The 14028-nt window shown below is 42.8% G+C and overlaps 1 protein-coding gene across 5 annotated transcripts in view; it reads right to left on the bottom strand.

Annotated features, from left to right (window-relative positions):
* P4HA2 (prolyl 4-hydroxylase subunit alpha 2) overlaps nucleotides 1-14028 on the bottom strand; it is a 47672-nt gene that overhangs the window by 18989 nt on the left and 14655 nt on the right. For 3 of the 5 annotated variants that reach the window (XM_033140064.1, XM_033140062.1, XM_033140063.1), the window contains 5 exons: nucleotides 10482-10581; nucleotides 8197-8293; nucleotides 7542-7693; nucleotides 3761-3898; nucleotides 939-1178 (listed from right to left, as the gene is read on the bottom strand). In XM_033140064.1, coding sequence (XP_032995955.1) covers nucleotides 939-1178; nucleotides 3761-3898; nucleotides 7542-7693; nucleotides 8197-8293; nucleotides 10482-10563 — 709 coding nt within the window. In that variant the 5' untranslated portion in view covers nucleotides 10564-10581. Of the gene's footprint in view, nucleotides 1-938; nucleotides 1179-3760; nucleotides 3899-7541; nucleotides 7694-8196; nucleotides 8294-10481; nucleotides 10586-14028 lie in introns of all 5 variants that reach the window. The other 2 variants (XM_033140065.1, XM_033140061.1) reach the window with 1 other exon arrangement.

The raw sequence follows: 14028 nt of genomic DNA, 5'->3' as shown, positions 1-14028 counted from the left end.
GAAAAAACTTTTCACTTCACAGAAAATACCCAAACAACTTGGGCAATCCTATAGTACAGCATGCAAAAATTCAACAGGACTTCATTCCAAGTACAGTGGTACCTCAGTTGTCAAACGTAATCCGTCCTGGAAGACCGTTCAACAACTGCGGCACAAAGGGCGGTTGGCAAAGTCAATGGAGAAAAGCACACAGCGGAAGCCTTTTGACTTCCGAGGCGTGTTCGAAAACGGAAGCAATGACTTCCGGGTTTTCGGCAATCAAAAACCAAAACGTTTGGCTTCCAAGACGCTCGAAAACCAAGGTACCACTGTCTAGGCATATAATAGGGATGAGAAACACCTGCCCTCCAGAAGTTGTTGAACTCCACTTCCCATCAGTCCCAGTCAGCATCACCATTGGTCAGGGATGATGGGAGCTGGTAGTCCAGTCACAGGTTCCCTCTCCCTGGCACACAGCGGTGAAGCATCAGGAAAGAAGTGAAAATCTTGGCAAGATTTCAACACAGAAAGCAGGATGACTCTATGCAATGAAGCAAGTTGGTTGGTTGTCTCCCACTCCCTTCCACTTATGGAAAGCTTTACCGGACTGAAGCTGGTTCGATGCCCTGACTGCTTTTGTCTGTATAGAATGTGCCCTTCAAATGTGATGTCTCCTGCTGGATGCCTCCTGCGTACAGAAACTTCTGACGGTAGCGAGGCTGGAATGTAACACTGCCCCGCCCACTTTCAATTTAGGCCATGCCCACCTCTGGCACATGATCCCTGGAAGGTTCCCCAGGAAGGAATGCAGTCCTTAGGCTGGAACACAGTTCCTCCGCCCTGGTCCTAAATGTTTACCATATCACAAAAAGCAGAGCTTTATCCTACTTTGGCTTCTCCACTTGAGGTGCATGTAGCTTTCCAGCATGCTAGAAGAATGCATGATTTGTTCTTCTTACCGAGAGACACCAACCGCCTCGTGAGCTCCATAGCCCTTTGTATGTCACCAAGCTGGAAGACGGCATAGCTGAGATAATCCAGGATCTCCGCCTTCGTGATGGCTGCCTCTTCACCATCATCGTGCTTTTTCAACGCCTGCTGCATCCAGAGCACAGTGTGGTAATAATCCACTTCATTATATGCTGTTTTGCCCATGCTAAAGCAGTCGTCCACTGTCAGGACTGATCTGTACTTTGTTCCTGAATTGAGAGACGTAAATGCAAGTAAGACCTAGTGACTTCTACTCAGCTTACGACTTTCCTGAATGCTAAAGCCATCTGGAATTATCCTGTTCCATTTATCACCGCCATGTTTTCAAATGGACACACTGAGCCGATGTCCCTGGTTCTCTGTCAGGCAGTTCCACCTGACCTGGGAAGGCAGGACTTAAGCTCCAAAGGCTGCTCTTGCTGCTGAGGGCACCTAGAGACCATCCAGCTTTGAGTCCTGTAAAACCTGGCCTCGGCTTCTCTGGCTCACTTCCACCTGGCCTAGCCCAGACTAGCTTAGAGGTTGTAGCTGGGGGCAATGCCTTGCATTTTATACGTTGCACTGTTTTGCTGCTGTCTGAAACATTATGTTTGCAATTCCATTAGTGGATCATTTAATTTTCATATATATTTATTAACAGGAGGAGTTCCAAGAAAATAATGGGTTTCTTAAATGACCTCACTTGCCTACCCACAACACCAACTGGAAACAAGGTCTGTGCATGTTCACTGCTCTCATGCTGCCTTAGCACACTGCAGCATATTGAAAAAGAAAACCCGGAGAAAACTGACTTGGAAGTTGGGACTACTCACTTGATTTCAGCCTCTCACTCACTTTCCTTCCAGCTGGGGCCTAAAGGGGGATGGCTGGAGCCAGGAGGACACATTCCATCCAGGACACAACCTCCGAGCTCCATCCCTCCCCTTTTTAGGATCCTTTAAGCTGCTAGGCAGGCCACTTGCAGTTGAAAGGACCTCGGGTGGGGTGGAAGAAACTTATTTCCTTTTTTGCTGTGCAGCTGAAAGTGAGGAACCAAGCACTCCATTGAAGAGGACGTCATTCTTTCCTTTTTTCCTAACTCTTGGCTGACATACATTAAATAGCTTGAAAATGAAAAGCAGTGGTGTGTTTTTAATAATGCAGGGCTTGTTGCCACCAGTGGAGAAGAGGGAACATGAAGAACGTTCAGAGCCCAGATTCCTCCTTCACAAAGGATCCTTTAAACTACAATGAAAGCCCTTCTGCTTTTAAAAAAGATGCAGTATGAGCAGAAGAACGCAAAGAAGGAGTGTCCTGAAACATGCCTTCTCTGAGCCCAGCGTTTCTACCCACCCACTGGGCCCTTTTTAACTTCAATGGGAGGGCTGCTTTTCCACAGCTCAGAGCCTAGGCATGGCATGTCATTTGTGGTTTGTTTCTCTCCAAACCAGGCTTCCTCAAACTCGGCCCTCCAGATGTTTTTGGCAGGACTAGTGGTCAGGGATGATGGGAATTGTAGCCTCAAAACACCTGGAGGGCCGAGTTTGAGGAAGCCTGCTCCAAACCATGAGGGATAGCCAAGGCTTGTTCTTCACCACTCACACTTTGTTTGTTTCCCTCAGACAAAGCAAACAGGTATGGATATGCCCAAGTGGCTTGCCTGGTGAGGTGGAGCTGCAATGCTGGCTTCCCCAGCAGCACTGCCACTGCTACTAACCAGGAGGGAGATGGCACACTATGGAAGCCAGCCACTTCTGCGCACATGGATTTGGATGACACAACAAGTAAAGCTACCTGTGGTTTGTTGCTCTCAACATGGCCAGGAGCAAGGAAGGAGTGAAGCAGGGACTTCTGAGCAGTGTGCACAAGTACACTCCTCATCTACACTTAAACAACAGTTAAACATTACTATGGCTTAATGCGATGTGCAAACGCAGCCTGTACGTTCAAGTTCTGAGTGCAAAGTATCATCCAAATAGCCTGGAGAACCTCACAGAACTGTTGTGAATCTAGAATTTGTCCACAAATGGAACAACATACCCCTACTCTAAGCTTCAGCGCCCTGATTTGGAGAATTAACAGATCATGGGCGTAATTCTTTGATGGTGAAACTATATTTATATACATTTGCCTCCAGACCTTCATAATCACTACTTTCCAAATAAACTGATCCATGTGAGAAACCGGAATGAGTTAATGCGATTTAAAGCCAAACATGTTTACACTCAACACGAAGCCTGTGTGAGTTACTTTTCTTGCTTTAAAAATGTTCAAATGCATGCAAATCTCAATTATCACCAGAATGTTAATACAGTTTGCCAAGTTCCTGCTCTGCTTGAAAATCCTACGTGGTGACCTTAAAATGCCCTCTAGTCCAGAAATACTGAGCTAACATACCAGTCTTAAGGAGAATAGCTCTACTTACGCAGTGCCTGCATTTGCACAAATAATTCAGCTAACAATTTCGATTCTGTATTCTTGTTGGAAACGTAAGTAAATTTGCAACAAACTATGACGAGAGTATTATAAATCTCCAGGCTTGTTTCTGTGGTTTCATGTTGATGCTATAGATATGGCTTAGTAGGCTTTTCCAAAATCTGGTGAAGATTACAAGACTTTCATGGCTGACCACAGGTCTGGAAATGCAGAAAAACTGGCACGGTACCACCACGAGCAATTGTGTTTGAGAGGAAACTCAGCGTGGAAGAAAACTTTGCTTCACTGCTTACTCAACTGTTATTGAACATATATATTGAGGAACCAAAACACAAGAAATCAGTGTGTTTAATAAAGTCAACAAGTAGCTTCTGACCTGGAAATGCTCCTTTTGATATTGTTTCTGGGTCAAGCTTGTAGGTGTCCTGCAAACGCATTAATGCCTTGGCAGCTCCCGTCTCATCTTCTTCATTTGGGAAGAACTGGCGATGAATTGTGAGATTTGCAATAAAACCTTTATTTGAACAAGACGGAAATGGTTAGCACTATGGGTCTCAGATGCATATAAGTGATACCAGATTGGTTGGCAATTGGGAACATTTATTCTATCTACAGCAATCTCTTGTGAGACTCAAACAGATGAAATTTAAACATGAACTATCAATGTTCTCATCGGGCTCTGTAAAACTATTAAAAAATATAGCTTTTGCTATTTGGCATGAAGATAAAAATTCATGAACTAAACACGCAAGAGATATTAAGGGGGGGGGAATCTGAATAAACAAGCATTTAAAAGTGGCTTTAGGCAACAGGGAAGGAATGTTTGGAGCTTTCTCATGAAGGATTCCATGTTCAGCAGGAATCCAGAGCCTGCATCCATTCAGTTGTTCTTAGACTCCGACTTCCATCTACTCCTGCCAGCATGGTCAATGGTCAGGAATGAGGGGAGCTGGAGTCTAACAACATCTGGATTGATACAAGCTCATCCCATCCAGAGAAATGGGGTTCAATACATGATGAACTGAATGGCTATCATGCTTTCCCAGCACCCAGTGGTTCAGCTCGGATGTAGCAACAAACCTATGGATTGGCTATTGGAAATAAGCCTCATATTTGCACATTTGATCCTCCTGCTTTTCCTCACATGTTCCAAATCCCAACCTCACCACCTGCTTTAGACAAACCATACCATGCTACAGTTTCCAATTCTGGTTTGAAGGCTAACTGTGATTTGCACAAACTGTTGTTTGACCAAACTGGATATGTGCAGTGAGAAATCATGGCTTGCCCCAATCAAGAAACGATGCAGAGAATGAAGAAAGAAGAAACAAAGGTGGGGAGAAGAGAACACATCAGCCCAAGGCTCAACCTTGATGGCCAAACTGTGGTTTCATTTTTGCACCTGAAATGGAGCGGTGACTTGCTGACAGCATGGTTGCCATCCATCACACATAGCTCCCATAATGCATCTCTGCCAAACTAATCCCACATGGAAGGAAAAATGCAGGTCATCTGAATCCATCTTAAATATGTATTCTAATTATAACTCCTGTTTACAGATCTAATAACACCTCAAATAAAAACAAGTACAAAAGTGCAACATTCAGCTAAGGGCCACCAACCTAATGCACATAGCTGTCAAATTTTCCCTTTTCTTACAAGGAATCCTATTTAGAATAAGGGAATTTCCCTTAAAAGGGGGGGGGAAGTTGACAGCTATGAATGCAGGGGTGATGTATTCATTAACATGGCTTTATACATATAGCACACCTTCTCTTATGGGACTGTCAGAAGCGATGGTTCTCCAGAAGCTAGTAGACATTATTTCAAGAAAATTCCAGGAATGGAAACAGTTGATAAAAATTGTGACCCAAACAAAGAAACCAACAAGGTTTCCCAACAATGAGTGCTCCCCGAAAGGAATGGTTCCAGAGCAGCCTTTCTAGTCATCACGGCCAACAGCCAAGAATGATGCAAGTTGCAGTTCACCAAAACATTTGGAGAGTACCAGGTTGCAGAGGTCTGCTGTAGACTAATTGAATTATGAGAAGATTTGACAACAACTAAAGTTTGAGAGAAGATATGGTGGGGTAAGCATGTTCATGTGGGTTTATGAGGGCTCAAACTGCACAGCCTTTTCAATGGCTCCGGTACCAGAAGTAACAGGAGGAAAAGAAGCTTATGGCTGGCTATTTCCTTAGCTGTAAAAGAAGACAGTTCCAAACCACCCACCCTGTTCCAATAGCTGTGATCCAGCAAACAATGTACAGAGCCAGATTTCACTGTCAGCTATAGAAGGCAAGCAAAGAGATAGGCCTGGCTGCACTCCCAGTACTCAGTCACATATGGCCAATATCTTAGAAACAAAGGAAACACGAAGCAGCGACTGCGAAGCAACCATCATCCACTATCAATTTTGTACAAATCCTTCATCAATATAGATAGCCATCTTCTTGCGCTCTCAGAAGGCTGCAGAAGTTCGATTTTATTTGGAAAACTGCTGCAACATGTGCTACACCTCCTGGCTGAAAAGAGCACATTTCAAAGTCTTTCACCTTTAGTCTGAGTGCATGCACGCACGCACAAAACATATGTGGTTGATTTCTGAGAAACAGCATTTCCTCCTTTATAGTCAAGCGTTAGCAAAGTCTTTCTTGTCCCAAAAGCTGTCTTGCAAAATAGGCAAGCTTCAGTATAATATGGGACAGTTCTAGAAGAACAACGAAATAGTTTTACAGATAGCTTCCCTTATCGCTCCGTTTTAGAAAACACCTTCCGCAAGCTTTTGGTTCACTGCAAACTCAAGAACTTCTGCAATTCACAGCTGGAGAGGAGAATTTAATTGCCATGTGCCATTGTGACCCAACAAAGCCAGCGACTAAAAGCATTGAAGCCAGTATATGAAAGGAAAAGTGATTCATACAGATTCAAGCATTACGTTCCAATGACAACGTATATTCTACAAGACCAGATATGAAAGGGAATGGGAAAACCTGCTCTTGGTTAAACCTGCTCTGGGTGAGTGTCACAGCCATACTACCATACATACATGACCAAGAGGGTAGGAACATGAGTTCATTTAGTGGGAACGGGCCTTCTAAATAGCATACAAACCCACTCACCTTGTGGATTGTGCCCTCCTCCCTCTAACTCTCTTGCTGAATTGGGCAGATCTTATTCCCTGAATGCTTCTGACATCATTTACGTCATGTGCTTTTTAACCTTTTGAAGAATGAAGACTTGGTGGGCACATGATTCCTATTTGTTATGGAATGAACTCACCAGCTGTGGGTGGTTTGCCAGGTGGCAAATAATGATTTTTAAGGACAATTCAACACAGCTATCACTTGCTGGAGAGACAGCAAAAGCAACATATTTTTGACCAAACATCTGATTAATGATACCCTGAGGGAAACATTTGGGACTTCTTTCCTGTAGAAACATCTGGAGTTGTTTCATTAGTTCTGAATAAAACATTGTTGCTGTGGTGCCAAGTGCTTATTTCTAAAACCTTGCTTTTATTGATGTCTTCTACTGTGATTTGCTGTATTATTATTATTTTTGTTGTTTTAATGAATCTATTTACAACTATAGGCATATGCATTTATAAGGAAGGGTGGTAAACAAGTATTTCAAATAAATGAATAACAAGGAGAGAAAGATTTTGGGAGACTCAGCACCACTCCATCTTACTGAATATGGCAGAAGCAGACAAGCTGGAATGGTGTGGCTTGCGAGTCATCTATTCCAATCCCCTTGGACGATGCATGACATCAAGAGTGAGAGCATCCCCAGCAGAAGGCTGTCCACCAGCTCTGCTTGAAGACCACGAGCGAGGAAGAGAGGGAGCCTACATACACATTAGTGAACACTCGTGACTGTAGCTTAGGACCGATTGGGAAGAGTTTGATGGCGGTTCCTGGTTAGTGAATATTTCTGTCGCTGAATGGAATTAAAAACAAATCCAATGTTCTTGTGAATGGGGCAAAGAACTGAACTCATTGACACAAACATGGGGGCCAGCTGACACTTCTTTGAAAACAAACACAGATGAGGAGAGGAGGCTTCTTGAACAGACACTGTGGCATTCAATAAGAAAGGGAATGTTGCTGTCCACATTGATTATTTCAGAAGCTTAGTATCCTTGAGATCCTCACCTTTGGTTGCGTCCTCAAGAACCAGATTCTCCAGCTGCAGCCATTCTGTGTTGAGACGCTTCACCAGTTTATATGCATTGACTGGGTGGGCAAGATAACCTTCTGGATCCGAAGTCGATTTAACAGTTAGCGATTCCATCTTCTCAGCCCAACTGGAAAACACGAGTATATGCCTCAAGTGCAGTTTTGATTTTATTTTTAGCCCGGGCATACAATATGCTCTGGGAGGGTTGTGACAGAGATACAAAAGCCCCAATTGCCTTCTTCTGTCCCTGTATCCTTTTTCTTTCTTGAACTGTGTTGATTGCTTAGCTATCGCCGTGCACTTAGATAGTTAAACAATCAAATTTCAAAGTGAATCACCACAGGGAAATTTATTTTAAAACACTTTTGTCATTGCTTTCTTACAGCCTGGTTTTTTAAGCTTTTGCACTGACACAGCATCTGATAAGGTGGAGTGCTAGAGCCACTGTTTCTCAAACCTTGAGCCACTTTCACGTGAGCCACAGTGCTGCAACCTCCTCTGTGCTTCCTCACTTACCCTTCTCACTCAGATCCCAAAGACAAACATAGGGGCAACAATCTCCAGTGACAAGGAAGAGCAAGGGTGCTACATTAAAACGGCAAAGTATCACTTTGTCTAATCTCACTTTACCTCTTGATTTTAGCAAGCTTAGATTCTTCTTCTTGAATATATGCCTTTAATGACTGTACCAGATCTTTTTCTGCAAAAATGAGGTCTGTCATCTGGCCTTAAATGAAAAAAAAAAGACAAGTATTATTAGAAACACAAGAAGCCATCTGTTATCCAAAAAGATAGGTTGAGAGCAAATAAATACTGCAGATCCAGGAAAAGACAAAGGGAGACTATCATAGCAGGCTGGAATTTATAATGTCACTAAAGCATTTGTTCTAGCTCAGAACATGTATTCTGCCAATGTTACCGCAGCTCCATTTCTACAATCTAAGGGTGGAATTCGACATCACATTCAGGCGATTATTCCGCCAGTGCAAACGCTTCTGCTTGCCATATGGAATGATGCCTCCTCCTTCTCTCCCATGGGCAGTTCTAGGAGTTCTCCTGACCCACCTGAGCAGATCTGTGGAGGGTGAGGAGGGAGGAGAGGGGAGAAGTCCCATTGCAACAGCTTCCACTAGCGCAACAACTTAGCTGAATCTGACCTTCAGAATCTAGGGAAGGGAGCTTTTGTTGCATTCCTTTTGCCGTTGTTATTTTATTTCACAACAGCTTTAGAAGTATATACAGGTGAAACTCGAAAAATTAGAATATCATGGAAAAGTCCATTTTTGTAAGCAATTGTTTTCATTAGCTACTGGAGTTTAATATATGAGATAGACTCATGACATGCAAAGCGAGATATGTCAAGCCTTTATTTGTTATAATTGTGATGATTATGGCGTACAGCTGATGAAAACCCCAAAGTTTACATTGTTAATTTGGGGTTCTCATCAGCTGTACGCCATAATCATCACAATTATAACAAATAAAGGCTTGACATACCTCGCTTTGCATGTCATGAGTCTATCTCATATATCAGTTTCACCTTTTAAGTTGAATTACTGAAAGAAATGAATCTCTCCACGATATTCTATTTTTTCGAGTTTCACCTGTATGTATATATCATAGAGAGGAAAACGAAATTAATTCATGCATGAGGAATGGGAAACAGAAAACTATTTGGCCAAGGCACAGAACATCCATTGTAATCATTCACAGAAACGTGCATATTAGCTTTCTCGATAGTAGAGGGTATGCTGTTTTATCAGCAGCACTTATCCTTTCTACCTTTGTCTGCTCCAACACAGAGTTACTTTAAACAGTTTGTTCAGTTTAGGCCAGTGTAACCTGAAGAAAAGGAACATGCAAGTGTAAATTGGCCTTTTAAACTTGATATGGTGACACAGAATCACACAGCTTCAGGCTAACTGTACTGAGTTACAAGCTTAATACTAGCTCAAGAGCAAGACATGCCAATTAATCTAGCAATCAATCCTCAGCATGGCCTATTACATTTAATGTGATGTTTTTGTTTACAACAGCAATTTGATCCTTCATAGCCTTCATAAAGCTGCCACGGTTCATGCAAAATCTGCAAAATCATCTTTTAATCTGAAGTCATGCTGTATTTTTATTTTATTGCAAAATGCAGTACTGTAATAAAATCTGAAAATGCCAAAGGCCTAACAGGTGCAAAGCTCCAGAAAGGTTTTAAACCCTGGATGTCTGTCTCCCTCCTCCTGTCAAATGTGAGTTTCTAGAATTATTATGCTTACAACAGCTAATCAGCTGCCGAAAATGAACTGATGCACACACCTCACATCAGTTATTTGGAATGGCATAATATCGTCAGCATATTTCCAGAGATATTCTTCTAAAACAATTAGAGCCCAACTCTCTTGGGACATTGTAAAAAAAATATATGGAGCAATTAAAAACAGAAATTCTGGGACATTCTCAAAATTTCCAGGGGAGCACTCATAAGCACACCCCACAACTGCAGCAATTTGTTCAGAATGGGATAAATGAGATGATTTTACAAGTCTCCCAAGGAGGAAAGTGGGGTAGCAATTCTAATCTGCAGTGGTGATTTACAGCAATGCTATGTGCTGAAAGTCACATGTTTTTTCAGGTTAGCCCATAGCAGACCACTACCAATACCTAGCAATGGCCAGAATACATATAAGCTCTATATAAGCCCACATGCAGCCCCATCGTGTAAGTGGCAAAACCAACTAGAAAGCCACATAGAGCTTCCTGTTGCACGCCAACTGCATATGATGGTTAATGGGTTCCAAAGAATCCAGGATGAGGAAACCAACTTTAAACCATAGTCATTTCATTCATAAAGCGTGGAACAGCAATTCTCATATAGGAAATGGAAGGAGTAAATCTCCTATTTTGCCTGAGCTTTTTCATACCTATAGAAGTGAAAAATTCTGCTCTTGTCAGGCTGGTGCAAATAATGCAGGTTAGCAGTAATGGTATCATCCACGGCGTCATTCTGAATCAATGAAATGTCTGCAAGATATTTTAAAAAATTAAATTCATGACAACTGAAGGAAAAAACAACCCCCAAATTCTACAATCTGGAGTACAAAAAAACCCACATTTTTTACTTTATTATTTTTAAGTATTTTTATTAAAGATTTCTTGATTTACAAAAGTATGTGCAATGTCTCTCATATTTTTTTCCATGAATCATTTTTACAAATCAGTTTCATTTGTTGAGACATTAGGAAGAAAAGGGGGAAAGAGGTGGACGGGGGGGGGGAGATGGGGGGAGTCTGGTGACGATGTTTCTATTTTACTTAATATATGTAGGGTTTGATGTCAGCGTTGCTTGTGTAGGTTCTCTTTGGTTCACTTGTGTTCCTTTGGTGGTGAGAGAGGTTGGGGATGGCCCAGGGTGTGGTTGTTTGTTTGTGATTGGCTGTGGTGGTCTTTGTTTTCATGTGTGAGTGGGGTGGGTGGGTGTTTTGGATCAGGTTACACATATTGATTTGTATGCTGCTGGTAGATTTTTGTCACAGTCTTGTTGGGCTCTGTGTGTGTGTGATGAAGGGGTGTTCAGCCATACCAAAAGAAACCTACACTGCAATTCAGGCACATTTGTCCAGTTCAGCCTAAAATGGGGAGGCTGCCATTCACAGCAAATTTCATTCAAACCGAATGCCCCTATTTAGTGTGCAGAAATTTGACACAATGAAAATATTGTGCCAAAGAAGTTAACCATTTCCAAAGATGAATCAATAGAAAGCGATGAGCGGAATTCAACATCATGCTGTCACGATCGTTCAATCTGAGCAAATATTTTTTGCTTTCTAGATAGAATGACCCCCCCCCCTTCCATCCCTGTGTGGTGTTCTAGGAAATCTCCCAACCCTCCAGAGCAGATTTGGAGTCAGGAGAGGGAGGAAAGCCCTGTTGAACTAACAGGAGTCCTTACGCTGGCATCTAGGTTAGTTGAATCCAGCCCTTTGGGTTGTAGTCAACTAACCTTTGCTCAGAGTAGATCCCATGAACCACTTCTTTCCCCTACTAAAGGAAACTTACTCAGATGTACCTGGCTTGGGAGGTACTCTGGAGTGGGATGGCAATGGTCCTGTGAAATGCACAGGAATACATGCTTCCCCACCCCATTGTAGCCATCACCACCAGGATTCCGGCAGCTGTTGGGCAAGCAAAGAGTGCTGTCAGTCCCAGTTCCTGATCCAAGAGAAATATCCCCAGCTGGGCTCTGTCTCTTAAGCTATGCTGGCACTTGTTTGCTGATCCACAGGCCTTTCCCTACAGCCTCCTCCTGCCCATTATAATCATGGACTCTTTGCTAGTCCATAAAATGCTAAACGATGTCACACTGAAATATCTGCCCAGTGCCACTTAACAAGAGCTCCCCTAGGAGAGAGAGAAAAGAAAGAAGTTTCAGCTCCTAAACCAATTCACAGGTAATCTGAGACTTTTGTAAAGCTGAGTGACAAGTACCATGAAGGGGTCTGCCAAGAGCAATAACACAATAAGCGATATAACAGAACAGGGGATCCAGCCAAAAGAATTCCGGAGGCACGTATATTTGGATATATTATGCCATGGCAGCCCATCTGAAGTGCTTGTTCTTGTTTCCTGGAGACATTGCACACATCTTGGCTAAGTGACACCGAAGGAATTTTCCAGCTAAAACGAGCAAACGCCGCTCTCATTCCCCTCCCCACCTCCTGCCTCACATGCTTCGGAGTTCAGGGTACCTGCCAAGTCCAAGAACATTATTTACTTCATCCAGTGGTCTGAATCTTTTGCAGATTTGCCATGGTACACAAGAGTTATGAGCGTCAATAAGCGGAAAGTAAACACAAAAGTTGGATTTCGCCGGGAAGAAGGAAGACACCTGGCAATGGAATTTTATATTCTTTCCATATTGCACAGCTGTTTAACTTCAAACAAAAGCAAACAACTCTTTATCATCCCAGCATGGCTATGGCTTGGTGAAGAGGAGCAAGAGCATACATGTGCAGAGAGCCTGTACAACTCCTGCTTATGTGTCCTCACATCTTCCTAGAGTCTAAAGTGGAAGGGAAGCTTATGAGGGATTTTATAAGTATGTGAATGACAAAAACGCACACACACACACACAAACAAACACAGTTCAGTCAGGCAGAGAAATAAATGTTTTGGATTAGCAGATGGAGGTGGGGGGGGGATTAAAAGTCACTATTTTGCCTTTGCATGATACGTTTCGCTTGTGTTGGCCAGAAGACAGAAAGGAAAATGCCATGTTCTGACAGGTTGATTTAGAAGATCATTTTACATGCTGAAAAATTCCAAGTGCATCATTATAATTTGAAAGCATGGGGACCACTGGCTGGCTGAGACAGCACAAAGAATTTGCTTCCTCAAACATGCAAGGGAGTCTCACTTCAGGAGGAATGTATGGGCGTTCTTCAGGGCTCCTGGCAGCACGAAAGAAAAGCTATGCAGCTTAATACCGGAGAAACAGTCCAAGATATCAAAAGAGGATAGGTATTCTCTCCAGCCCACCTGCTGAATCATTATTTTTTAAGCTGCTAAAATGCCTTTCTGCTGAATTAGTGACTCACTTGGGTGTCTAAGCATGTTATGGTTTTGCAAACCTCTATATTCTTATTCACAAAATGTATCATCACCCTGCTCATTCAGACTGTGCTTTGTTAAGAAATTAGCCTTTCATAGAGCAAAATAAAAGTCTGGCCTTTTTTTATTTCTTCACATTCCAAAAAGCACTGATGATCTGACACAGGAACACCAAGACACGCACAACGACTTGACTTTGAGAGACATGTGTCCCAAAATAGCAACTGCCTTAAATTACAATGGATTTAGGGTTGCCTTGTATTTTAATATTTTTCCAAGCCAGAAATTAACCACTGTGCAAGAAAAAAATATTTCTTAATAACATTTGAAGAGTGGTAGAAAATCAGCCTGTATTCCCATTCAAATGATCTGAAATCCACTTGGACTAAAGGTAAAAGGTAAAGGACCCCTGGAAGGTTAAGTCCAGTCAAAGGTGACGATGGGGTTGTGGCGCTCATGTCACTTCAGGCTGAGGGAGCTGGTGTTTGTCCGCAGACAGCTTTCCGGATCATGCATGACTAAACCGCTTCTGGCGCAACGGAACACTGAGACGGAAGCCAGAGCACACGGAAACACAATTTACCTATTTATCTACTTGCACTGGCGCGTGCTTTCGAACTGTTCTGGGACAGAGCAACGGGAGCTCACTCTGTCATGGTGAGGGACGTGGGTGGCGCTGTGCTCTAAACCACTGAGCCTCTTGGCCTTGCCACTCACACTACCCACCATGTGGCCATGATTCTTACTCAGAGTGCCAAAGTTTCTTCCTGCACAGAGTCAAATCTCTGCACAGGGATAGCCTAATCTTTGTTGCCTACACTCTGGTAACCTTTAGGTTAGATTACTGCAATGCATTATATG

Source organism: Lacerta agilis, chromosome 2 (genome assembly GCF_009819535.1).
Source record: "Lacerta agilis isolate rLacAgi1 chromosome 2, rLacAgi1.pri, whole genome shotgun sequence".
Classification (NCBI taxonomy): domain Eukaryota; kingdom Metazoa; phylum Chordata; class Lepidosauria; order Squamata; family Lacertidae; genus Lacerta; species Lacerta agilis.
This window is presented reverse-complemented; position numbering and strand designations above follow the sequence as displayed.